Source organism: Cervus elaphus, chromosome 15, assembly GCF_910594005.1.
Source record: "Cervus elaphus chromosome 15, mCerEla1.1, whole genome shotgun sequence".
NCBI classification, from domain to species: domain Eukaryota; kingdom Metazoa; phylum Chordata; class Mammalia; order Artiodactyla; family Cervidae; genus Cervus; species Cervus elaphus.
The window spans coordinates 18,117,445-18,143,543 of record NC_057829.1 but is presented as its reverse complement, the minus strand read 5'-3'; the positions used below and the strand labels follow the sequence as shown (position 1 = coordinate 18,143,543).

Genomic DNA, 26,099 nt, shown 5'->3' with positions numbered 1-26,099 from the left:
GATGTGGCTTGTTTATTCTGCAGGGACTTTGCATCCATTTGTCAGTGACAGCAGAAGCCTGCCATACTTCATAGCTACCAGTCTCTCTCTTCTAGGTGAAGTGGTCTTTCCAGACCCAGTGGAAGCAGCCAAGGCAGGACTGTAATCCAAGACTCCCAAGAAGAGCAAGGCATTCAGACTGGTCCCTGGGAGCTGAGGACAGAGTGACGTTCTTCCACTCACCACTGACATCTGTGATGGAAGGGTGATCCTCCTCCTTGTAAGGATGCTGAATGGCAGTGCTGCTGCAGAGCAGGTAGAAAGGATCACTTAGAAAACCCAGGCTAGACTACCATTCCTCCTAAGAAGGAGGTGAGCAGCAAATACAGTCTCCAGTTCTCCTCGGTTTTATGGGTCCCAGTATGAGTCCTGAGCTGCCTTCCATGGAAGGAGAGGTACTGTTCTTTCAGGTCAATTGTATGAGTTCTATAAAACTCCCAGAGGCATACTGTGGTGGTGGCTGCAAATGACTCGAGAAGGAGCTTCATCCTGCTGGGCTCAGGTGCAGAACATGCTGGGATAAACACATGACATCACCTTAGAGGTATGGGGCAGGGCTCCAACAGGAGACGTTGTCCGTACAAGCTCTGCTGAGGGCTATGATCTCTCTCCGCTCCATCCTGCAGTATCTTGCAAGCCACATCATAGGGAATAAACTGTTCCCGCTGACATCCTTCAAGATCACAGAAGCCAAAGTCCTGGATAGGCAGTTGTAGGGCCAAGATGTCCAAATTACCAGAAAATGTCACCCTCGGTATCCACATGGACTCACTCGCAGAAGGTCAAAGGAATAGAACAAAAATAACTTTAGGCAAAAACAGATTTGTTTTTAGCCAGAAAATATACATTTCTACTATGTGATCTTTTTAACCCTTTGCAATTTTGAAAGTCCTCAGAACTTCCTGATGAAACAAGTCATGCTTGAAGATAAGATACAGAATGTGAATGTCTGTGACTTGCTTCTTTACACTGGAAGAGAAGTGGAGGGCATGGCAGAAAAACAGTCGACTGCCAACATAGAGCTGAAGTCATGGTTTTCCACATCAGGGTCTTCTAGATTCACTAAAAATGCTCCCATTTTCATAAGTTTAGTCCTTGGATCTGGAAATGTGGTGTCAGTTGAATTCTGGGCTTCAATTCAGGTCCTAAAGGGGCTATTGCTGTCTTTGGCACAGAAACAACACGTAAACGCAAACACCCCGTAAACGGAATCATGGAAATACGATCCAGGCCCACAAAAGCAAAAAAGATAAGCCTGAAAATATGAAGTGACACTTCACCCTTCACGGTGCTAAATTCTTCAGGCATGCACTTTCAAGATTCCTAAGAATGCTAAGGCAAAACGGCCCCAGGTCCTGAAAGAGTCTAGAATTTGGACTTCCATTCTGCATTACCAAATGATCTTTAAAAACATATAAATCTGTATACAAGTATATGTATACATGTAAGGACTGGGCTACGTGCCTTTAATCCTAAGGTCAATTAGAGGTGATTTGGAAAAAAAATAACTTGAAAAAAAGATTCATTCTAGCCATTTCTAATTCCATCCAGTTTTCATCTCTGAAGCATATTTAGATGAATACATTCAGAAAGAGGATGGTTCATCCAGTCTATTTTTGATACCAGCAGAGTAAACTATGTCATTGTGTCACCTACTATGAAATCTCAGCCTCAATGACGTGGGCGCTTAATCATCTGTCCTTTACCCAACCCGCCAAGCCGGGAGGTGGGAAGTCTTTCTGTTGACTAATCAAAATGCCTGCACTGCCCCCTCCCCCAGCTCCCCCCCAACCCCCGCCGGGGGAGGGGGGTGGCGGGAACACTCACAGCAGAGGGCTGTGAATACCAAAGTCAGATTCTGCATTGAAAACTGCCACCAAGACACAGGCGCAGAGAGAAAAAGGGAAAAATAAAAAGATGCAGCAAAAACGAATACCAGCGAATACTGGGGAGCCAAATGACTGTACCTTGGCAACGGATTTGCCATCAGAATTGTTGTTGGGATCTTTACCACCACTGAAAGAGTCTCTTCTCTGTGGGCATGGCTTCTTTTTGCGTGGTCTGCCTTTAAGATTTGGCGCTGAAAACAAATGGAGAACAATTGAGAGGCATTTTCATTTGCGTGGGTTTTCTTATTAAAAACTGAGACACTCACTCTAGCGGCACCCTCTAATTGTTCCGAGAAATGTACACATCTGCGGTAGCCAAGCCTCCCTTTCAGACGTCCCTCTCTGAAGGGCTGCGTCTATATAGCCTCTGCACTTCTGGACATGTTTCCCAAAGCTAACCTGTTACACTGGAACATGCCTAATTAATGTAAATAGAATGAAGCCCTGGGCTTTAAAGAACGATGATAAGGAAAACACGCTTCCCTGTTGTTATACAAGAAATACACTGGGCTTGAGACAGCCCTGAGCCAGGCTCATTCTGTGTGTTTTGTTTTGTATCTTGTTTTCAGAAACCCAAGTGATATGCCAGCCCATTATGGCATCATAGTAATGTAACATTTGAAAACCTCTCTCTTCAAAAGTGGAAAGGTAAGCATTTTCTCAAAGTATGATACAAATAAGGGAGAGCTGTAGACAGAGGCATTCACAATAATCTGAAAAATATTACTAAATGTATTTACTAACAGTATTGCAAACAGCATGTTTCAGATCTCAGCGAACCTGGCAGGTACATTTAAGTCAGTACGCTCTTTTTCTTTTCTATATATATATATATATATATAGAAAATGGAGATCTTGAGGGTTATTTAAAATAACTTCCAAGGATCATACTGGAGTTAGCCTGATTCCGTGGAGATTATAGTTTTTAAAAGCCACAGACAAGACACAAATCAAAGTTATATTTCATCTTGGATGCTGAGGTTGAATCCCTTTAAGATCCATAAAAGAAGGAGAAAAAAAAAAAAGGCTGCTGTTTATTGAATGCTGCTATGACTCTCCGGCATCAGTTTTCACATTTAACTTCATCAATTACCCAGTCAAGCAAAATTAAAACAAACCAACTAACCGACTAGCCCTTGAAGAATTTCAAACTAACCAGTTACACCCCCAAGCAATTTCTTTAGGCCCTTTCAAGGTACCACACTTTTTTTTTTTTATTGCTTTAAGGTATGATTATGGCCATGCGAAATCTGAACAACTCCAACCCTCTTAATTGTTGTTAATCTTACTTATGTCATGCAGTTAGCCAGTGGTTTTAGGACACTGTACATGATACTCATCTTACAAACACAATTAATTCCACTAATTTGATTTTCTACTGTGGATAACAGTCTTGCTGTTGACAAAGCACAATAAAGCAGAGCTGCCTTTCAAATTAATCAAAAGTTTCAAAAGTGGTTTCGGGACTCAGACTCCCCGCTTCCCAAATCTGCTCTCCACAATGTCTGTCTGAAAGCCCATCTCAGAAAGCGACCCTGGCATTACCAAAGGGATACAAACTCACAAACAGAAAATCAAGCAAAGAGAAAGCAGCGATTACCCATTCCAGTCGGCAAACATCTGCTTGATGATGTCTGTGCTCATGAAAGCTACAGCATGTGACTGCTCCCCGGCCCCACGTCCCTGGGAGTCTCCACTCGACTTGGTGTGGATGTCAGCTTCCCTCCGAATGTGAGCTGCGAGGCTCAGCGCTCTGCTTACAACTCCCCTCCCCCAGCAGCTCCATTACTCATGTAAACACACAGCAGTGACTAGCACGGGGTGTGTGGGATGAGCTCTGAGGACTTGGCTGGAGTTGCCAGACTGGCAGGCAGGGCTCGCCTCTCTCCACCTCCCCGAATGGGGTGGGTGACTTCATCCAGCCTGTTTTGTGGCTCCTGACCTCCGGCTCCTGTCAGAGCCCGATGCCACCTTCCATGAACTGATGAGGTCCTCTGCCTGGAGCCAGGGTGGGGACTATTTTGATTTGAGGAATCTCAGTGTAGCACAGAAGTGTTTCCACAACTGACCCAAGTGCTAAGACTTTAATGACGGTGAAGGAAGGATGTACTTTCAAGTCCCTTATCAAAATAATAGCCCAGCAGAGAGCTGACAGAAACCGACAGAACTTGAGGTAGGTCTGGGGCATTTCATTAAAAAGAACAAAACAACACTGCCTCTGTTCTAAGACTTGTTACTATGATCTTTCCTTCCTAACAATTTTGGCAAAAAGCATTTAAACCTAAAAGGCATTTATTTCCAGAGGCCTTTTAGACAGAGAGAACTCGCATTGAACAGGCTGTTTTAAATAAAGGCAGAGGTTCCGGGAACTGACAATAAGTCATCCCCAAATTGGGTCTATTTTCTCCATTCTTTGAGCTGCTCTTAGAACCCAGAGAGGCACATGCCCGTCCCCAGCAAATTCTGAGAATTACATATTTAGAACAGACTAGTACCTAATAGTCTGCTCACACAAACTGAAGCTCTAAGTAGAATCTGATCAAGAGAAAAAGCCTTTTGTTCCTCAGAAGGCAAGTGCACTAATATTTCAGGTATGGTTAGGTAAATCCCACCAACCCCTTAAGTATCAAATTTGAATACCTCTGTTAGTCTCACCTCTGAGCTCCTTTTCTGACCTTCTCGTATGGAAGGTATCATTGTGTTATTTGTACTTTAGCTGGCTTATTCTTATACTGAGTTGGAGAGTCCTCAATGGCAGGACCATGTCTGATTCATCGCTCTCTGCCCCAGTACCCACCCAGGGGCAGTAATGCCTAATATATTGTTGAATAATCAAGTGACTGCTAGAAACAAAGATGCCCACATATATGCCCTTGGTGTCAAGAGCTAGGCCTGTCAACTTGATCGCGTGAATACCCATTACACTGGGCACCTGGAAATTCCTGCTCACCTGTGAGCTCTGGGAGCAAACACTAGTGACAGGAATTTATGGTGGGAGATGAGCTCTCCCACAGTGGGAGATGAGCCTTTGGTTCCTGCTTAGGGTAATTGTGTCTGACATCTCAGTGGGGCCATGATTTTGTCCCACATGCAATGAGCAAATAAACCGAACACCAGATGTTAAAAGTACTGGGGGAAGCGTGCGGGACTCCATATGGGGTAAGAGCCTCCACCATACAATTAAGAGAGGTTTTAGATCCACAAGACCTGAGGTAAAGCTTGGGACTGCCGGGCTGGCTTTTGGGGACAGCAAATATTCTTGTCCCCAAATTACTTTTTTTTTTCCCTATAGGGTCACAGAAACTAAATTATTTGCTAAGTGGGTGAATGAAAATAAATGCTTTATAGCATGGTGGTGGTCAGGGATGGGCTTGCTCTGGATTTTGACTCTTTTATAAAAGAAACAGCTCACCTCTTCTCAGCTGCCCTGGACCAACCTACAACTGCCCTCTGCTTGACAGCTAAGGGCCACAGACTTACTGAGAGAACCCAAATCCTATAACTCCAGAATCACACCAGCTCCAGCTGCTTTAGAGGAGGCCAGTCTCTACCAAGAAAACAATTCTTGGTAGAGAATACATGTACTGACAGCATAGCTGGTTCTAGTCAGTTCTACTTTAAAAAAACACAGAGCATGAAGCAATAAATGCACAGCTACTTTGACGTGTGTATAGTATACACCCACAGGCCAACCCTGGCCTGGCTCATTCATAGAGTTCAGTCAGTGCTCTTTGCATGAATGTTTTCAATATTATCCACAAATATTAATAATAATAATAATAACTGATGCTTACAGAGCACTTTTTCTTGCCAGTCAGAGCTTTGCATACAACAACTCATTTAAAACTCAAAACAAGCCCACAGTAAGGCACAATTATTATTATTATCCCCATTTTACAGACCAGGTAACTGAGATAGAAATTATTTTGTCTTAGGTCATACCACTGGTTACTGGTAGTAGAAAGCTTCCCACCCAGGCAACTGACTTTATCCAGAGCCCCTGCTTTCAGGAACTTCCCTTAACACACACACTTGCTGTGTCTTATAACGACGTGTTTACATTCTTAACAGGCTGGCAGACTCCAGGGAGCTACCCCCAAATGAAAACACTCTCAAATAGCACAAAGCACTAGGCACTATAGCCCATCTCGGGCACCAGACAGCATCCTACAGCCCTGCTGGTGGGCACAGGGTCCCCATCCCGAGCAGCAGGTGATGAGACTTGCACCAAAGTCGCAGAGTTCCAATGAAGCTTAAGATCACCAAGGACATTACCCCCTTGCAGTGTGCCATCAACGACTCTTCTGCCTGATCAGTGAATGATGTCTATGGTTTTTTTAAAAAAAAAATCTTCTCTCTCTGACTGCCCATCTGTTCCTCTTACTCAGTGCCATGAAATTAACAAGTATTCACCATTGTGAAGTCACCACTATTTCTATAGGTGTTAATCCCAGGAGAAATCGGCTACTGCTAGTGCTCCAGGCTACTCTGACATTTAACCCATGTGTTTTGTTTATTGCCTTTTTAAAAATACTCCTTCAACTATTAATGAATCAGTCTTTTTTTTTTTTTTTGACAGTAGAGCAAAACATGCTTTTTTTTTTTTCCCTTTAAGACTCTAGAAGCTCAGAGTTGCAGGCACTCATTTATGTATTTACTTCACTGTGGGTTCTGACAAGTTATGTGTCAGGCAGTACAGGTGTGGGAAACTTTCATATTGCAATAATAATAATAAAACAAAGGAAATGTAACCAGTTACTGGCAAAGTAAATTGCTTTTGGCTTAAACGTTTCTGTTTTTTTTCCTACTGTGTTCTTCCTGTCATGACCGTCTCTTTTTTTATAACATTTATGCTCTTGGAAATACCACGAAGATAAACTGCTATAAAAGCTGGATTGACTCATCAGTTAACAACTCTTTCTTCTCGTTTTGCAGAGAGGATTTTGTTGCCAACGGAGCTACATAGTCTCTCGAGAAATTCTCTGTGAGCTTCCACTCAGAGATAGGACTTGCTCGTTGGTAGGGACTGGAATTAGGGGAATGGAAAACCAGGCATCATTTTCCTAAGAGTTTGACCCCCAGGGTCAATGTCTAGAGGAAGCCGGCAGAGCATAAACTCATTTGATTTGCAAGTTGTGTGTGTGTGTGTGTTTTAAACACTAAACACAAGTCAGAAAACTAAACTCCACAGCCTGAAGTATTAAAATAGGACTGGCAAACATTGTTCTATGTATAGTGTGCATTACTGATCTGATAATACTTTGCATTTCTTTAATGCCTTTCCTCTGAGCATCTCAATTCTTTGGTACATTTTCTTTATAGACAATAATCTTAAAATACCCCGGCAAGTTTCAGCATGGAGCATTGCTCTTTCTGGGGGTGGGGGGACCTACCCTAATTTAGTTATCATTTATTGTGTTCTATTTTCAACATTTCCCTTTTGACTATTTAGAAACTTCCTCTTTCACTACAACAAAAATAGGATGAGTGTTTTTAAAGTTATTAACATATGAGTAAAAGATTTAGAAACCAACAATGGCAGAAAGCTTGATCAAAGCCACTCCTGAAATTTATGGGTGTAATAAAAGAAAGGCATTTCACAGATAATCTCTCACAGAATTTCAGTTTTCAAATACTAGGGAAAAAAGAAAAGAAAAACAGAAGCTCTCAGCTCTCATGTTGGCTTTAACTTAAAGCCAACATTTTTGCTTTTAAATTCATAAATGATTCCCTGAAATTCTGTTTCAAATCCACAGTTACATTCCATATACTCTCCACTCCACACCTCACAGAGCAGGGCCAGAAAACTGTAGCCGCTGGGACTCCGTGTCTGATAATTGGTTGGCTCCGTGAATTCACAAAGCATTAATTATTTATATGGATTTAAGATCATGCAAGTTTACTTTTATTCTGTTGGTCTATAAATAATTTTCCACACTCAACAGAAATGTTTGAGAAGCAACTGTGCTGTCTGAGATGCGAACACATCAGGCCGTTAGCAAGCACAACTCCATCCCGGGGGACTTTCTGGCTTAAATGATGACTTCAAAGCAATAGGCACGATTTAAACAAAATTTAAAAAGGAAAAAAGCTGCAAGAGTGTTATCATGTCCTATAATTTTTCTGACAGTTTCCTTTTTAAGAGTAATTTTTTTTTTCTCAAATAAAGGCATTAATAAGATGAGTCCAGAGTTGTGAGGAGTTTCCCCGGTGACACTAGTGGTAAAGAACCCGTTGCCAATGCAGGAGACCTGGGTCCGATCCCTGGGTCGGGAAGATCCCCTGGAGGAGGGTATGGCAACCATCCAGTATTCTTGCCTGGAGAATCCCATGGAGAGAGGAGACTGGCAGACTACAGTCCACAGGGTCGCAAAGAGTTGGACATGATTGTAGCAACTTAGCAGCAGCAGAGTTGTGAACTGAGGCCAGAGCCAGCCTCAAATGCCCTCAACTCTCAAATGACACCCAGACCAGACAGCCCTGAACAGGGGCCGAGGGGGTGTGCCCCAGGGAAATGGTCACACTCGCTACCCTGGATGTCACGGCCACTTTGAGTTTCCAGGTTTGCTTCAGCCCAAGCCATACCTTAATGTTGCTTGAACCACAGTGCCTACTAACTACAATTTAGCATTTCCAAATGAACTACACTCTCACAGAATCCAGGTCCTCTCCTACCACCTGTGGAAGGGTAAGCAGAAGTGTTATTAGAAAGAGGATGGGAAAGGGAAAAAAAAATGAAGCAGGCTTTATATGAGGTCCAGGCACTTTGGCTCTTTGTCATTGAGGTCCCTAAGAGTCACTAATGAGAGTGGAATGTATTATTGCATTTGTCATACCTGGACTGCTCAGGCAACTTAAGTCCAAAACAGCCGTGGACTTCATTGACTGCTCAACAAACCATGTAAGCAAACACTTTCGTAATGCCTTCCCAACCTGCCCTGCCTTACTCACTCCTTGTTTCATACTTGTGAATGCTGGAGCAATTGTTAATGCCTCTGATCAAAGTTTTAGTAATTTCATAGGCATGTGATTTGCATAGCTATTTCCTGATCCGCCTTCTCTCTGCCCTGGAGGTCTTCATTTCTCAGAAACACTTAACAACGCAGATTATTTTACTTCTCCCCTTCCCCCAGCCTATAAATGGAACTTGACTTGCTAGCTCATCTGTATTGCTAATTGGTCTGAAACCATGTGACTCTGTGCATTCTCGCCATTAATGCAGGAGCAAACCTCTTTTTCAGTCAGGTTTTACCACCAGTGATGGGCAGATCTCTACTTCCTCTCTGTGTCTTGAGGGGGGAGACAGGATTTAAGTGGCCAAATGTTATCTATATATTATTCCAAAATGATGCAGGGAATTCTAAAGGAATGTAGAAGCATTCTGGAGGTCTATGATAGGTATGATAGGCTTGTCTAAGAGGGCACTGGGCAAAGAAGAAAGGGATTATAGTCGCTTTTCACCGTCACTTTGGTGGGGAAAATCTAGGAGCTAAGTCAAGGTGGAGAGTGAGAAGAGATTCTGGGTCTTCAGAGGATTGACTCTTTATGGAGAGAATTCCGGAAAAGGGAAGGTGACTGAAATCAGTGCCAGACCCCTCAAACTTTGGTCTGTCTGGCGACCCAGAGATTCTGCCAGGGGGACCATCTCAGATGAAAAAGCCCCTTCAGGACCTGTAAGGGGATGGAGGCGGTGGCTCATAGCCGCTCTGCAAACGGTTATTCATCTTTGGGGTAATGGAGTCTATAGACCATGATATTAGGAGCCTGTGGAAAGACTGGAATTCCAAATATTTTGTAAAGATACATCGGGGCAGAGTGGATACCTGAGGGCCTAGCTTGGTCCTTAAGATCCAAAGGAGGTGGAGTTCTTTAGGTGCTCAGACAGCACACAAAGGGTCCTGTCTCCTCCCCCAGCTGTAAAGTCTTGTCATGAAGTCACAAACCCAGCAAAACTAACAACCAGACACTTAAATAGCACAGTGGCTCAAATGTCAGTTTCACATCTACCTTGCAACTCATTTCTCCTGCTATTCATTTCCCCAGATGCCGGGTACCCACCAGCCAATTCCAAACCCCCGGCTCCTCAGTTAAAAGGGAAGATCATGCTGGATGTTGAGGGAAAAAACCTGCATCACAACTACTACACTTAGAACAAATGTGTTGTCTCACTGCTCACTGTATCCTCTTTCTTAAGAATCTGAAATAACTCATGCTTGCATTTTTTGATAGCTATTCAATATACACAGATTTAAGTCTTTATGATTATCTATATGATTTAAGTCTTAAGATTTAAGACAGATTTAAGTCTATATGATTATCTGTAATATCAATAGAATATTAAGATACTAGTGCTTTGTTTTAGGCTATTTAAAGATTCACTCTGGAAATGCTTTTAAAAGACATTTTGATGGCTATAATTTATGAATTTTATAAAGACCTCTTAAGCATAGATAATTAATTTTTGTCTATTTTTCTTTTCTTTTTTTTTTACAATCAACAAACCTGCTTATTCTACTCCATGATTGATACGTTCTATGGAGTTACTATCGTATGTGACAGCACAGAAGTGAAAGCTACATTTTTGTATTGAATAATCTTGCAAGGAGCAGTAAATATCAAAACAGTTCTTAAACTCATATATAAACAGAACTTTCTGGTTCAGCCATTTCTCTAGGTTTGGAAATGAGATATTCCATGTTCAACATTAAGGGTAATTGATTTGCTACATCTCTAAAGAAAACAGTCCCCACTTGGAAATAAGTAAAAGAGACTCTGTGTGTGTGTGTGTGTGTATGTGTGTGTGGATTAACATGGAGATCTTTAACTTGTTATAGACTTGGACTAATATAGTATAGGTTTTTCACTTTTTCAAACACATACACATAGGAAAAGTAAAAGATCTTCACATAATAGTTTCCCAATTTCTTTTAAAAAATCCCCAAAGGAATTTGTGCTGAAAGAGGATTTTTCACTCTCTTCATGTTTTTCTATCACTCAGAAAGAATAATTTAAGAAGTAGATGTGTGTGCTCTCAGTCACTAAGTCGTGTCCGAGTCTTTGCAACCCCATGGAATGCAGCATGCCAACCTCCTCTGTCCATGGAATTTCGCAGGCAAGATTACTGGAGTGGGTTGTGATTTCCTTCTCCAGGGGATCTTCCCAACCCAGGGATTGAACCCACATCTCCTATGTCTCCTGCATTGTCAGGCAGATTCTTTACCACTGTGCCAGCTGGGAAGCCACAAGAAGTAGGATAGTTTCCGAGAATTCCCTGGAGGACTCGGTGCTTTAACTGCCGAGGGCCCAGGTTCAGTTCCTGGTGGCAGAACTAAGATTCTGCATGCCACAGGGTGCAGCCAAAAATAAAGTGAAAAACAAGCAGGACAGTCTCTTACTTAGAAGCAAAAAGATTACTATTCCTGTTTGTCATTTTTTAGAACCCGCAGGTGGCAAAGACTAGTATGTGTTGCAGCCAAGTGGCGTGAGGAGAAAGGGCCTGGGGTGTGTGTGGAGAAGCGGCAATAAGATCCACAGTGCCTGGTGGTATATTAAACAAGGTCAGCTCGTTATAACCCGGTGGGGTCAGCTAGGGAGCTCAGCTCCTGGGAGTGAGAGGACGTCACACGACAGGGAAAAGTGTAAAAATACCCATAGAAATCTCACAGTGAACATGGAGAACACACGGAAGATGTTAGGAGTTATCCCATTTATTTCAGTGAAAGCTAAAACGTTTCTAGGACTGTTTAGAGTTGCTCTGTCCAATACGGCAACCACTATCCACATGAGGCTCTTGAGCACCTAAGACATCTAGTCTGAATTGAGATGTGCTGTAAGTATAAAATACACACTGAGTTTCCAAGAATATACAAAAAATATAAAATAGGCCATTACTAACATGTTATACTGATTATATATTAAAATATTTTGGATATACTGCCTTACATTAAAAAAAAATTAACTCTACCTGTTTCTTTTTACCCTTTAAAATGTGGTTACTGGGAAATTTTAAGTTACATATGACTTGCATTATCTTTCTCTTGGGCGATGCTGGTTTAGTCAACAGTCCAGTGTTACTATTATAGATAGGTCCTTACAAATGTGTCTTAAAAAGCAGGCAGAATAAGATTAACATCTGAAGCTAAAATAATAAGCAAAAATCATGATTCAAAGTTTCAGTACAATCTAGACTTTTATTCACTGTTTTGGAGGGTAGTCATGCATAGATGTTAGTATCTGAACATTTTGCCAAACCTGAAATGTCTCCTTTGTAAAATTCAAATCTGGTAATCATTGACTCAAAGTAACTAAATGGCCCTGATGAAGATGTTATTTCATTAACTTCCTTAACTAAGATGCCAAAGCAAATTTTAAGCTTTGACATCAGATTTGGAGGGTGAGAGAGTGGGGGAAGGGGAAGAAAGTGAGAAAAAGAGCTAATTTTTAATTTTACTTACTATTCTTCCCTGCTGCCAGCATGAGCTGGGCATAAGGTAAGTCATTTGCAAACTGAGTAAGAGAAAACAGATTTTGAGTGATTTTGACTCACTGGAAAGTAAAAGCTTCTCCATCACAAATTGTTGAGTAAGTTCATGGTCTGGATGTGTTTTTCTTTTTGGAGTTTTCATCTGCTAGTAAGTAGAGAGGTCAGATACATTCAGGCCCAAAGGCAAGGGCATGGCCTTCATCGCTCTCCCAAGGTACTTGAAGTCCCAGAGCTTCGTATGACACAAAGAGAAGTTGTTTGTTGAGGACAGGAGCTCCGATAAGCCCAGAGAAGTTGACAGGACAAAAAGGTTTGAACTCTAGGGGACAGGAGAGAAGATGCATTCTTTTCCCAATCTTAGCAGCCAAAAGACCAGGGGGCATCACCCTGAGAAGAGGGCTGGCCTATGTCTCATCCTCCCAAATAACTTGTTACAGTTGCTGAATTTAAAGCCTGTCCCCTCCCTCTCCTCCTCTTTTGATCCTGCGGTAGCAGCGACATAGAAATGGACCTAGGGAGAAACAGGGTTCTCCAAATAAAACATGCCAATCAAAGGGTTACACACCTGCCTGGGTTCTTTTATAGAATTCCCCCACCCCTTTTTTAGGGTTCTCATTATAAAAATAAAAACAGCAACGGTAGCAGTGGAAATAAAGTTAGGAAATATTTTCTTTTCTTAGAAGGCAAGAGTTGACATAGCATTTAAGGCAATGGCATGCAGAGAGATTCAGACTAAAATCTCCACAACATCAACAAAATGTGTAATGACAATTATTCATTCCACTGTCTAATACTTGTAACAATAATTTTTATGAAATTATTTGGCAGGTTCAGCTTACATCTAGAGAAGCAGTCTGCACACCTCTGGTATGTCTCTGATATCTAACTGTAGCAGTATTTGTCTTTACCCTCCAAACTCTTTTATAGCACATGGTATACATATTTCAGCATCCAACATTATTAACTCATGACCAACTGTGAGCCGATGGTTATCTAACACATGGGGTCTCCACACAAGGAATCCTTATTTGGGCAAAAGCTCTTGTCTGGACCAGTCTGTCTATATTTTCCCTCAGAAGAACTTTATTTGGATTATTATTCACTGTTAGTGGAAACTCGGAGGCTGCATGTGTGGCAATTGGAAGGCGGGGAAATAAATCCTTAGCAAGTTAAAACACTTAGCTGATATTAAAACCATTTCTGGCTTTGTTAGCTGAAAGGAAACTCTCGGTTGCCCTCTTGTGGTCAATCTATGTGATGTGGTGGGAAAACCATAAAAACCCAGAAACTAACTAGAGAGTTTAATCAAATTCAGGTAAGAACATTCAGCCTCCACAGAAACAGTCACAAATCACAACCTTATGTTGTTTTATATGTTTCAGAATTTACATTTAGCAGCCCTCCTATGTGGAGAGGGAAGGAGGATGTGGGGAGGGGCTAATATGGAAATTAGAAATCAGTCTTTCTAGAATACAGTGACTTCACTATATTTACAACCATAACTGTTACATATGTGGTAAATTGATTTTTATGAGATTTAGAACCTTAAAAAAATTCAGGCCTACATTTTAAAAGTTTCTTCATAACCAAAAATAGACTGATGTTCCAACTGGCTTGGAATTATAGGAACCAAGGAAAGAAGACTGAATAATTCCCTAATATGGAAGAAAACCACTTTTTTTCTTTTTAAATGAGGAACAGTTTATTTGTTTCTGACAATGGGCAACATATGGAAACTTGGAATTTACGGAACAAGTACAGGTTTAGAACTTATCATCTAAAAATAAAATTTTATAAAAATCTGAACTCCAAATTTAATCATCGGTTACTCGATTTGGTATTTAATTTTAATTTTTAAAAACACCATTTAAATAAAAATTCTGCTGTAGGCCTTTCAACAATTTCCTGCCTAACAGGCCCATCCCCAAAAAGCAAACAAACCTGGTATTAAAACAGACTGAGCAGCTTAAGAAAAAGCTGGGGGCAAAGTACATGAGAACATAAACTATTTTTCATCTTATTACCAGTAAACGTACCATTTCCCTCTTTTATGTCTCTTCTCTTCAGATAAAAGCCGCTCCTCCAACCAGCATTAACAAAAACGTTCTGTATTTTTAATGTGATTTTAGGGGCAGATTAATCTTAACTTGGCTTTTCTACTTACACGTGGAAATTCAGTGTTGCAACAACAGTTGTTTGGTTTTGTCTTTGAATTTGCAAAGTTTTTAAAGTAATTTTACTACAAAATTAAACAGCTGTGAGTTCTTTAGCAAACATGATGATTCTTGTTCTTCTTTGTGCAAGCTGAAATACCCTTTCTTTCATGTCTTTTTATTCCAAAATGAATTCCCTAGTTAGCCTTGTTTAGCTTTAAAAAATATAATGAAGAAAGGGGGTGGTGTTTGCCGACCTCTGAAATTCATCAGCATTTAAGCACGGTAAGTTTACACAAGGTGCATACTCAAAAGGGCTTTTGTTTCAGTCCCATTATGGAATGAAAAATGATATTCTGCCCCAATATAATGCCAATCCTTGTGTACCACAAAGCTGTCTGCAAATATTTCTGTGGAGCAAGGGATCTTAGGCCTATTTTGCAGATGAGAAAACTGAAACATCACTTAATGTTGAGAGAGTGAGGCACGAAGACGTTCACAGAGGCTAGAATTAAATTTAGAATTTGACTCTTAGCCCAGGACTCTAACCACGTGAGGGCTCTGACTCTTTGGAATCAACAGAAGAGCAATTTTAAAACATTCTTTTGACATTATTAACCTCAGCCTCAGGGCTCTGGGAAGTGGGGGCGGGGGGAGGGGAGGGGAGGGGAGGGGAGGGGGGCAGGGGGGGAGGGGAGGGGAGGAGGGGGCGGGGCCTGGAAACAAATGGCGCTGCTGGTGACAGCCTCCGGTGACACCGCTAACGAAGCGGATTGCTGAGCCAGGCCGCCGTATCTTCCAGGAATATTCGGAAGCTCAGCAATTCCCTCTGCATCTTAAAAAATTAAAACCTAGATCTGAGTGCTAGTGTAGACAGCCTTCTCAAATATAGAGCCAGAGAAGACGTGAAGTGCAGAAAGTGGCCTGTGGGTTTTCTAGTGGATCTGGAACCAAAGATCACTGCTAGGAGCTGTGATGGCGGCAGGATTGTTCATGACTAATTTAAAGAATGGTGAAATTCCAGCATAAGGTGAACCTCGGACACCATCAAGTCCAAATCCGTATTCTACTTGTCAGGAAAGGGAGGCCCAGAGACTGCAAACTTCCCACAGTCACACAGCCAGCGGCAGAGCATGACAGACACCCATGTCTGTTGGCTGCAAGGGACCAGCAGCGGTGCCTTGGCAGCAGATGGCTTTGCAACGGGCCCCGAACACCTCCTCCTGGGTCTCTCTGCAGGGTGAGCTCTGTCATCCCAAGACCACGTAACTAAAACACACTTTCCAAGGAACTGCAATTAATAAAGTCAAATGGGAGCTGACAAGGACATTCCCGCTGTGTTCGAATGCCAAAACACACAACTGAGAAAGCTCACTTGGAGCATGCAACCGTGGGTCCTCTGGCGGGGCTTCTCCGCACCACACTCCCAGCTGTTTGCTCAGACCCAAATGGGAGGGACTTAAAGGAAAACGCTTGTGAAGCCAGCAGGGCAATACTCCACATTTGGCGTCAGCGCCTGCCACCTGCTTGCTTTTGCTGGGCTGGGCTGAAAGCAAGCCCAGGGGCCTCCTCATGTGAGGAAAGACTTTGGGAATTCAAGACCTGCGGGAGACATGAACCACTGCCTACCTTGCCTCGGAGCATCCTCGTTACCTTCCAGTGGTAACAAGTGCCCTAGAGGTTCCAGGCTCTTCACGTGGCTCCACACCTGTGTGCCCGAGCTCTGACAACAATACTCTTCCTTCTTCACCTCTGTCCTTCCTGCCCCGACTTGTAACTTGTTCCCCTAGACTTGCATTGGGAATTGCATCCCCTAAAACACTTATTTTCCATGTCTCCTGCTGTGGGAAGATTTCTTTGTCTGTAACTTCTAGATCAAGTATGCTTCTACCCCAGCACCTGGCACCCTGTACCAAAATCATCTGTGGGTCTCTCTGCCTCACCAGACTAGAGAGATGACATCAGTCTTAGTCACAGCAGCAGCATCATAGTAGGTGCTCAATAAACATTTACAGAACAGTTGATGATCATATTTTAAAGCAGTGTATGGTACTTAGTGAGGGTCTAGTAAATGTTTATTAAATTGCACTGACTGCTGATTCCATGAGAGAAAAGAAATATTTCTGAAGAGGGGGAGGTGGCTGGGCTGTTCACCTTTCTGTAGCACCTTCCCTTGGTCACAGTGGCCATTAATACGGGGGGAAATATGCATTCACATTTTAATTCCCACTGTGTAACTTTGAGACCCAGCTATTGTCAACCACTTAAAAGCTTAACAGAGACTTGCCTTGTCTGTGAAAATCTATAAATCTGACTTGTTTTGCCAAGACCCTCCAAGCCCACAGGATGATGCTGGCTCTGCTAGAGAACCTAAACAGGGTGAAAGAGAGCAACATGGAAGAGAAAGTTCTCTGGGGAAGATGGCACACTGTCTGGTGAGAACTAGTTTTTAAGAAAACCCCATTCCTGCAAAGCTGCCTTAAAAAAAAAGTGCTCCTGCAGGCCAAAGTCTCGGCAAATCTATAATGTAGAGATCAAATTTAAATTCTAATAAAGATTTTTAACAAGGATCAATAAAATAGGAGATTGATCTGCAGTTAAAAGTTCCCAGTAATGGGATAGCCTAGAAATTTCATAAATAATGCTTTTATCTTGATTGCAAAATAATCCCTTGCCACAAAAACAAGGCAAATCAAGGTAGGAAATTGTTCGGCGGGAATTAAAATGTCACACTTTACACGGAATAAAGTATTGCAATCACCAGGGAAACACACATTGCAAATGTGTTAACACAAAATTACATACATCACTTAATTATATAAGCGCATAGCTCCTTGAGTAACCCATTAGCTAAACATGTCGGGTTGTGGTTGAATATATACATGCAATATTTTTAGCACAAAGGGGATGTAACTATGTCAGGCCTGGCACCATAAAGCCTGAGATGGCAAGTGCTATTAAACTGAGATGCAATCATGTTGAAAAGGAAACATTAACAAACAGCAGACAATTGAGAAGAAAATACAGTGAGCTTGTGTTCTACTACATGTGCTTCCAAAACCTTATATAACTACTCATTGTCTATTTCGTCTGGCTTGGGTCCCGGGTTTGTTCTATGTGCTACTAATTTTATAATAATAAACTGCTACACCAGTTTTATGAAATCACACACACGCAGAGAGGTTGCAAGATGGCATTACATATGATTATCTTTGCCAGCAAAGGACACTGTTCTGAAATTAAACACAGTCTCATTCAAAATCATTCACTTTGTTTAAAGTATCCCTTAGAGTTGGCTTTAAAAAAAAAAAAAAAAGTATACCTTTCACAGAAGGCTGGTTAAGCTGTTTAAACTGTTGCTGGATCCCCAAGTTTCATAAGGAAGTTAAGAAGGCAGAGGCTTTGAGGGCAGATAGTTCTTCATAAAATTCACAAACTAAGCAACTGTATGACCCTGGGCAAGTCCATCTCTCTCTGGGGTTGAATTTGCCCACTTATCCAAAAAAAAGGATTGAACAATTATGAATGAGAAAGACTATGAATGAGATAAAATGAGACAACATGACTAGTACATTATCTGGTATTTAGAAAACACTAATAAATGGTGGACTTCATTATTATTACTATTACATGCTAAGACACCTGGAAGTAACACATCAAGCATTTCAGGAGGCCAGTAGGTCTCTAGTGGGTGTGTTATTGACACGGTGGAAACACTTGAACCCTTGGCATAGAGGTAAGCACCTTATAGAACCCAAGAAGAAAGAACAAACACAATGGAGGATCACTCGGCATCTGGTATACCTCCACGTAGGCTGAATGTTGTCCACTCTGGCTGAGTCTTCCAACACAGAGACAATAACCAGAGGTTGTTAAAAGAGAGGATGTCTTGGTGATAACCGATTCTATGTTTTGGGCAAGATTAAATCTCAGGACAAAAAGTGAAGAAAGGAAATTGCCACACAGCAAAGTGCTGCCTAAATAGGACCAAATTTTTTTTTTTAAAAAGAGAGAAATTGGGAGATTAGGATTGACATAATACTCTATTGATACTATGTATAAAATAGATAAGTAATGAGAACCTACTATATAGCTCAGAGAACTCTACTCAGTTCTCTGTGAACCTAAATGGGAAAGAAATTCAAGGAAGAGGGGAATGCATGTTTACATGTGGCTGATTCACTGCGCTGCACAGCAGAAACTAACACAACTTGTAAAGCAAGTATACGCCAATAAAAAATGTTTTAAAAAATAAATAAAAAGAGAGACTATGCCAAGAATCTTCATTCTCTAAATTATCATTGAAGCCTGATCCCTCCCAGGTCCCCTGAGTCCCCTATGTCTTGAAATCACCATACAGAGGCCTCTGCACATTGTAGGAGCTCAATAAATAGACAAATATTTGAATGGAATTGAATATGATAGGCCAAGAAAACCTATTGTTTGTAAGAGTCCCAGTATACACAGATCTATGGGAAGGTTGAACTCCAGATAGAATCCAGAGCTTTTCCTCTGACATTTTCACTAGAACATTCCTATTAATCAAATGCCACTTTAAACAAGCCTCAGTATGGCAAAAGAGCAAGTTCTATCTAAATAGAAGTTAATGAAGGTCACTTAGAAAGAAAATAAAGTCATTTAATAAAAAGTATTTAAGGTCCTGATTTCTTACTGGCCGACCCAAGTCCTGGTTTAGCTTCTAAGATCTAACATTTGTTGATTCAATAAATACTTGTGGAGTTGCCATCACAAGCCTGAAACTGTGCTAGTCCAGCTGGGGATAAAATAGCACAGTTCCTCACTTTAAGGAGTTCACATATTCATTAAATTTGAATCCTCACTCACCAGGCCTTCCTCAGTTCCCTCATCTATATAACATGACAGTTTCATAAGGCTGGTTCATAGACCAAATCTGCCTGGTATCCTAGTTTATTTAGTTTGTAGATTTAAAAAAAATTATTTGTCATCAATTGAAAATCATGAGATTTTTCACATATAAATTGATATGCCTGGCTCTTCTTAAAGAGTTGAAGAGAACTGACAACTCTGGGCTCTTATTCCTACAACATAATAAAAGACTGGAGCTGAAAACCAGTTGCTCCTTTAGGCAGAGCATGGGTATCTACTGCTTCCTGATTTCTCATAAGCCCCACTACCCTTCTCCCTCTAGGTTCTCTGCTGACACCTCTGGGCACCTGCATTTGTGACCTCTGATATAGAAGATCCCATAAGTTGTTTTCATTTAGAATAACATATGACTATGGTAAATCAGTAACCTGAAGAGAAGATTAACCTGGATTAACCCATGTTCTTTACCTAGTGGTCTCAATCCAAAGGCTGCAAGATTCCAAAATGGGTTACCCAGAGGAGGTGTTATAGTCCTTCTTCTTAAGTGTTTTCCAAAACCCCATCCACATGGGATTAGGCAGGAGGCAGCCGGCCTGAAGGCAGAGAAGTGGATCAAGCTATACTTAGAGGTTCCTCCTGTATCTTACACATTCCCTCTTTGCATGTGATCAATATGAACAGGATATTTCAGGGGGTCTCTAAGGATGCCAGATCAGATCTTGTACCTGGTATCAGAAACCTGGTCATTTCAGCTGCAACAAACTGTTTTTGCTCTTCATTCATTTTTAGACCCTTTGCGCTCCAAAAATGCTTCTTGATGGTTGCTAGGCAACTTTTGTTGAATACATGCAAGAGGCATTAATCGTGTGAACATTTTTTAAAACGGGGGAAAAAAATTGTTTAAAACTGAGGACACTGCCATAGCTAAAATAAAACATTTCCTCCTCAGGTTGCTGTCCAGAATAGGGACACTGCAGGTTGTTGGCTTCTGTATGTATGGAGGTAAGAAGATCCATCAAAATTGGTATATATAGAATGGATAAACAACAAAGTCATAGTGTATAGCACAGGGAGAGTGAAAGTGAAGTCGCTCAGTCGTGTCTGGCTCTTTGCGACCCCACGGACTGACTATAGCCTACCAGGCTTCTCCGTCCATGGGATTTTCCAGGCAAGAATACTGGAGTGGGTTGCCATTTATTCAATATCCTGTGATAAACCATAATAGAAAAGAACATATATACACACACATACATACATACAGATATATGTACAACTGAATCACTTTGCTGTGCAACAGTTAAGACAATATTGTAATTCAATTATACTTCAATAAAAAATAAATTAAAAAAGGAAGATTCACCAAAAATTACTCATCCATACTTTTCTGTCTCTTCCATCATCTGTCATCAACCTCCAACTCACACATATATGTAGCTTCATCTCATAACAAGGTCTCACTCATAGGATAATTGGGACTTGTCTTATTAAATATTTTCTGCTTTTCCTGTTGTGTGGTTCCTCACTGATTACATTTTTCCTAACGTATGTATTTCACACTTGCATGTTCTCAGGGCAGGACAACTTGTGACTCTTCAATTATTACATCTAGCTTTAGAACCCACTAAACTTATCATAGAGCCATCATCTCTTTCTCTGACCCAAATGGAAACAGCAAGAACTCTTCTATTTTCCACATCAAAGACTAAAGCTTTCTGTTGATGCCAAATGCTTTATGTTTCTTACCAGTAAGCGTAGATTTCACTTCATACTGTTTTCCTCTCTCTTTTATTATTTTTGACATTCCAATGTCATGATCAAGCTACAGAGATGTAGACGTGTATAAATCGAGTCAAATGTCTCAGCTAAACAAGGGGAGAACTTGTGGTAAGGTGATCTCTTTCTTTTGTTGGATATTAAATGCAGAAAAATACTTTTCTATCAGGATGCAGTCCTAAGGGCAAACTAAGCTAATTACATACTCTTTCCACTATACGGTTCACACAGGCAACTAGTTTCATCCTCTGCAAAATGGAGAAAATGATTCAGGGCTCAGATGAGTGCTTGGCATATAGTAAACAGCATATAAGCATCATCACCATCCTTCTCATTATTATTTTTGGGTTTTATGTCCTACAATTGTCTTCCTACTATTTTTTGGTCATGTATGCTCCTGTTGGTTGTTGGCTGATTCCAAGGAAAGATTGTCTTCCCTATGAAATCAGTTTAGAAAAATATTGAGGATAATAAACTTAAAAAGAAAAAAACAACAGAGGCTGTTATGAGGCAAAAAGAAGAAAAAAGTGTTAAATAAATAAATCTGATTCTAAACTTTCAAGTTGACTTGGAAAGCCACCAAGATAAGGGAGGGTGTGGCACATCTGGAACTGAGAGTGGTCCTTACTGTTGCACGCAAGCGCCGGGCAGCAATAGAGGGGGAGAGAATAAAAATGGAGGCAAGAACACAGTAGCTCTGGAATATTCTAGACAGATGAATCCTAGGTCTCTCTGTGCACTGTCCCACCACCACCACCCAGGGAGCAGATGGAGGCTGTCAGGTCTCTCTGGACTGAGGTGAGCAATGACAGATACTGCAGATCACTAACAAATGTCTTATGCCTGGTGCTGTGAACTTAATCCTCATGTAGAGCTGGCCCTCCGTATCTGAGTGCTTCTGCATCCTCAGATTCAACAACCATGGATCAAAATACCCATATTAAAAAAAAAAAACTTCAGAAAGTTCCAGAAAGTGAAACTTGAATTTTCCACCTGCCAGCAACTGTTTACATTAACATTTACCTTGTGTTTACAAATATTTACATATCATTTACATTGTATTAGGCATTAAAAGTAATCTAAAGATGACATTTCTAATTTAAAAAAAATAGATATGCAACAAGCAAGAAAGGTTGACTGCATAGCACAGGGAACTAGAGTCAATATCTTGTAATAACCTACAATGGAAAATAATCTGAAAAATAATATATGTAAAAATGTATAACTGAATATATACATATATTCATATATGTATACACATGCATATATACTGCTGTGCACCTGAAACACTGAAGTCAACCAAGCTTCAATAAAAAATACATATATATATTTTTTAAAAGGTATACATATGTATAACTGAATTACTTTGCTGCACAGCAGAAACTAACAACATTGTAAATCAACTATGAGTAAAAGTTGCTCAGTTGTGTTTGACTGTGACCCCATGGACTGTAGCCCACCAAGCTCCTCTGTCCATGGAATTTTCTAGGCAAGAGTACTGAAGTGGGTAGCCATTCCCTTTTCCAGGGGATCGTCTCAACCCAGGGATCAAACTCAGGTTCTCCTGCATTGCAGGAGGATTCTTTACCATCTAAGCTACCAGAGAAGCCCCAAGTCAACTATATTTCAACAAAATTAAAAAAGTAATCTTGAGATGACTAAAGTGTATGAGAGGTGCTAAGGTTGTATGGAAACAATTAATTTATATAAGGAACTGGAGGATCCTCTGATTTTATCAGAGGGGACTCTGGAACAATTCCCTGAGAGCACCAAGAGATGACTATAATACCCCCTTGAGGTGTGTAGCATCATTACTATCAATTTAAAAATGAGAAAACTGAGGCTTAGTAAGGTTAAGTAATTTCCCAGGAGCACAAAAGGTGGTGAGTAATCGTGAGGGGAGACTGAGACCCAGACGCTCATGTGTCTTTGGCGCCATGCTATCTGCTTTATAGAGCAGCCTACTAAAAGACCCTACTGAGGAATAGACTTTCGTTCCCTGAGATGTGGGCCAAAGAGGAGAGAGACTGTAAAGCAGAATGCAGTGACAACTGGCTCACATTTCGCAGGCGATTGCTCATTCAGTACTATAAACTAGTGATACTCTGCTTATGTAAGTCCTTCCAACTAAGAAAGAAGCAAGTCCAAGCTCGTTCATCCTCTCCATGTCCCTCACATCATTAAAGAAAACTCTTCTCAAGCATAGTTAAGGTAAATATAAAAACAGAATTAAGAACTGTTTTCAAAAACTTTTCTTGGGCACCAATTAGCCTTACAAGGGTCACCAAAGAATCATGAGACAAGATTCTTGCTTTCCAGGGAAGCAGAATTGAGTTCGTTTGCTGCTAGTCAGAACTGAAATATCTTTTCAACATATGTTGGTTTCCTAGGATATGTAGGGTATATACTGGGTACACGGGTTCCCAAGACATTCCTTGGCCCTACTCTCACAAGGCTGAGGTCCTAACATGGAGAACAGAGAGATAGGGTCAAGTGGGTGGGTAGATGTTATTAATAAGCAAGAGGAGAAGCTTTGAGAATACCACAGGAGTGCTGAAATCATGGAAACATCTGAGAAGACCGTTCTTAGGAAGTGATGTTTAAGCTGAGATCGGCAAGACAGAAGAGGCTGGCCAGTTTGAAGGGTGAGAAAACGATGACATGGTTTCTTTTCCAGGAAGGATATATGCCTAGGTTTAGAATCAAGGGATAGGAAAACAAGATCAAGAAACTGAAAACAGTCCCACATTGCCCGGCTAGACAGAGCACAAGGGAAGGGACCAACATCCTCTTCCCTGTCTCCATGTGACAAACGCATCATCATGGCAAAGACCTTCTATGCTGTAGCTCTTCACAAGCCACAGAGATGGATCCAAAGAGGTTGGTGCAGGACTTGTGAAAGGAAGGGGCTTGAGGGACAGGTAGGATAGGAGAGACAGAGGGAGGAAGCGAGGAGACACAGACTCCTTCCCTGCTCTTTCAGTTTGTATTATGGACACAGTGGGCGACAGCTGGCTGCCCGCCCTGCCAAGAGCCTCCTTACCCCACTCCCTGTATCTAAGTCTACATTTGTATGTGTCATCCTCGGTGATAAAGGGCTCACAATTACTCCTCTCATTCCCCACTAGCCATGTCCAGCTCTTTATGCAGGCTGACGATGCCTGCTTTAACATGTGATTCTTCATGTATTCATTTCCATCCAGCAAACAATTTTTAATTAGCCTGCTCTTTATTAAGGACATGGAGCAGGTTACTAACTAGGTGCATCTTTGGGTCTTTAAAAAGCGTGAAAAAGACATAGTCAATCTGTGTGTCATGTTTAGGGGTTTAACTGGTATTAGTCAACATCTTTAGGACAAATCTCATCAAGTTCCATTTTTAAGCCCTGACTCAACTGACAATCCCACAAGGCAGAAGGGAAGAGTGGGATTAATATATTAGTCACTTGTAAAACTTGCCAGTCCCTTAACTATATTAGTTGCAGTAAAATATTCCAGGGAATAAATGAGATTAAAAAATAATAAATATTTTCCTCTCTTCTATTGAATCTGAGAAGGATTCACTTAGTTCTATCACAGCACTTACAGCATTATAAGTTAAGTGTCTACTGAATCCAAGGGAGCCCCCAGGAACATGTGTGTACCTCAAAGGTCAGCACTATGTTGCATTCCTTGCTTTTCCAGTCCCATATCCTTACACAGGGTTACATACAATGACAAAGTTGGTTATCAACACATGTTGGTTGGCCATATGGATAAATGAACAAACCAACTGCTCTCCCCACAAGTATCTGCGAGCACATTACTCAGGAAAAAGGAGGATCAAAAGAACCATGTGAGCTCCCCCTGAGATGCAGGGGAAGGCCTTTAAGTCACACCATTGGGCAGTCCTGCCTTGGCTAGTTGTTCTGCGTGGTTCTGTTTCTTGCAACAGGTATTGGATATAACTACCCAGCACGACTCTGCCTTCACTTATGGAAAAACCATTTGGAATCTGGTCCCAACCAAAGGAGAGGAAAAGGAGAGAAATGAAATGGTATCACCACCTTATTAGAAAGCTAACCTTCTTGAAGTTACTCATATTTCTCCGTTATTCATTCTGAGGCACAAGTTAGAATTTGCAAGACCAGGGTCTTCAGTATATCTTCACCAGACACAAATACCTCTTGAACATCCACAGAATGAAAGGCATTCTGGAATACGTTTATCAAAATATCAGAAATTCTTCCAACTTGTCAAAGTTAAAAATGCAAATATGCTTTTACTTTGCTTCAGTCCCACTGTTCCTAAGTCAGCCTACTTTGGAATGACCTGCTTGATTATACCGGAGAAGGCAATGGCACCCCACTCCAGTACTCTTGCCTGGAAAATCCCATGGACGGAGGAGCCTGGAAGGCTGCGGTCCATGGGGTCGCTAAGAGTCAGACACGACTGAGCAACTTCACTTTCACTTTTCACTTTCATGCATTGGAGAAGGAAATGGCAACCCACTCCAGTGTTCTTGCCTGGAGAATCCCAGGGACGGGGGAGCCTGGTGGGCTGCCGTCTATGGGGTCGCACAGAGTCGGACAAGACTGAAGCGACTTAGCATCAGCAGCAGCTTGATTATACATATAAAACTTAAAGGATTTATATAAATATAGGCACCACTATATGGTGCTAAGTTAGTTCTGCCTATACTTCTCAACATGCAGTGACTTGATCAAGAGTGATTTGTATTTAGCATGTTTTTCTAATTACACCTCTGTTGTAATATTGAGCATCTACTGTTGAAAGTACGCAAGCAAACATAGGTCATCAAGCTAATTTCAAGGCAACACATGCCACCTGGGGAGACAGTATCAAGATCACAATGTAAGTACAAATGCCCAAGCTTGTTACAGAGAAATTTATAATGAGTAAAGGCAGACAGACA

The 26,099-nt window shown here is 41.3% G+C and overlaps 1 protein-coding gene across 3 annotated transcripts in view; it reads right to left on the bottom strand.

Annotated features, from left to right (window-relative positions):
- Positions 1–26,099, bottom strand: part of ARID5B (AT-rich interaction domain 5B) — a 188,401-nt gene that overhangs the window by 43,160 nt on the left and 119,142 nt on the right. For 2 of the 3 annotated variants that reach the window (XM_043926466.1, XM_043926467.1), the window contains one exon: positions 2,007–2,119. In XM_043926466.1, coding sequence (XP_043782401.1) covers positions 2,007–2,119 — 113 coding nt within the window. Of the gene's footprint in view, positions 1–2,006; positions 2,120–3,528; positions 5,660–26,099 lie in introns of those variants that run through there. The other variant, XM_043926468.1, reaches the window with a different exon arrangement.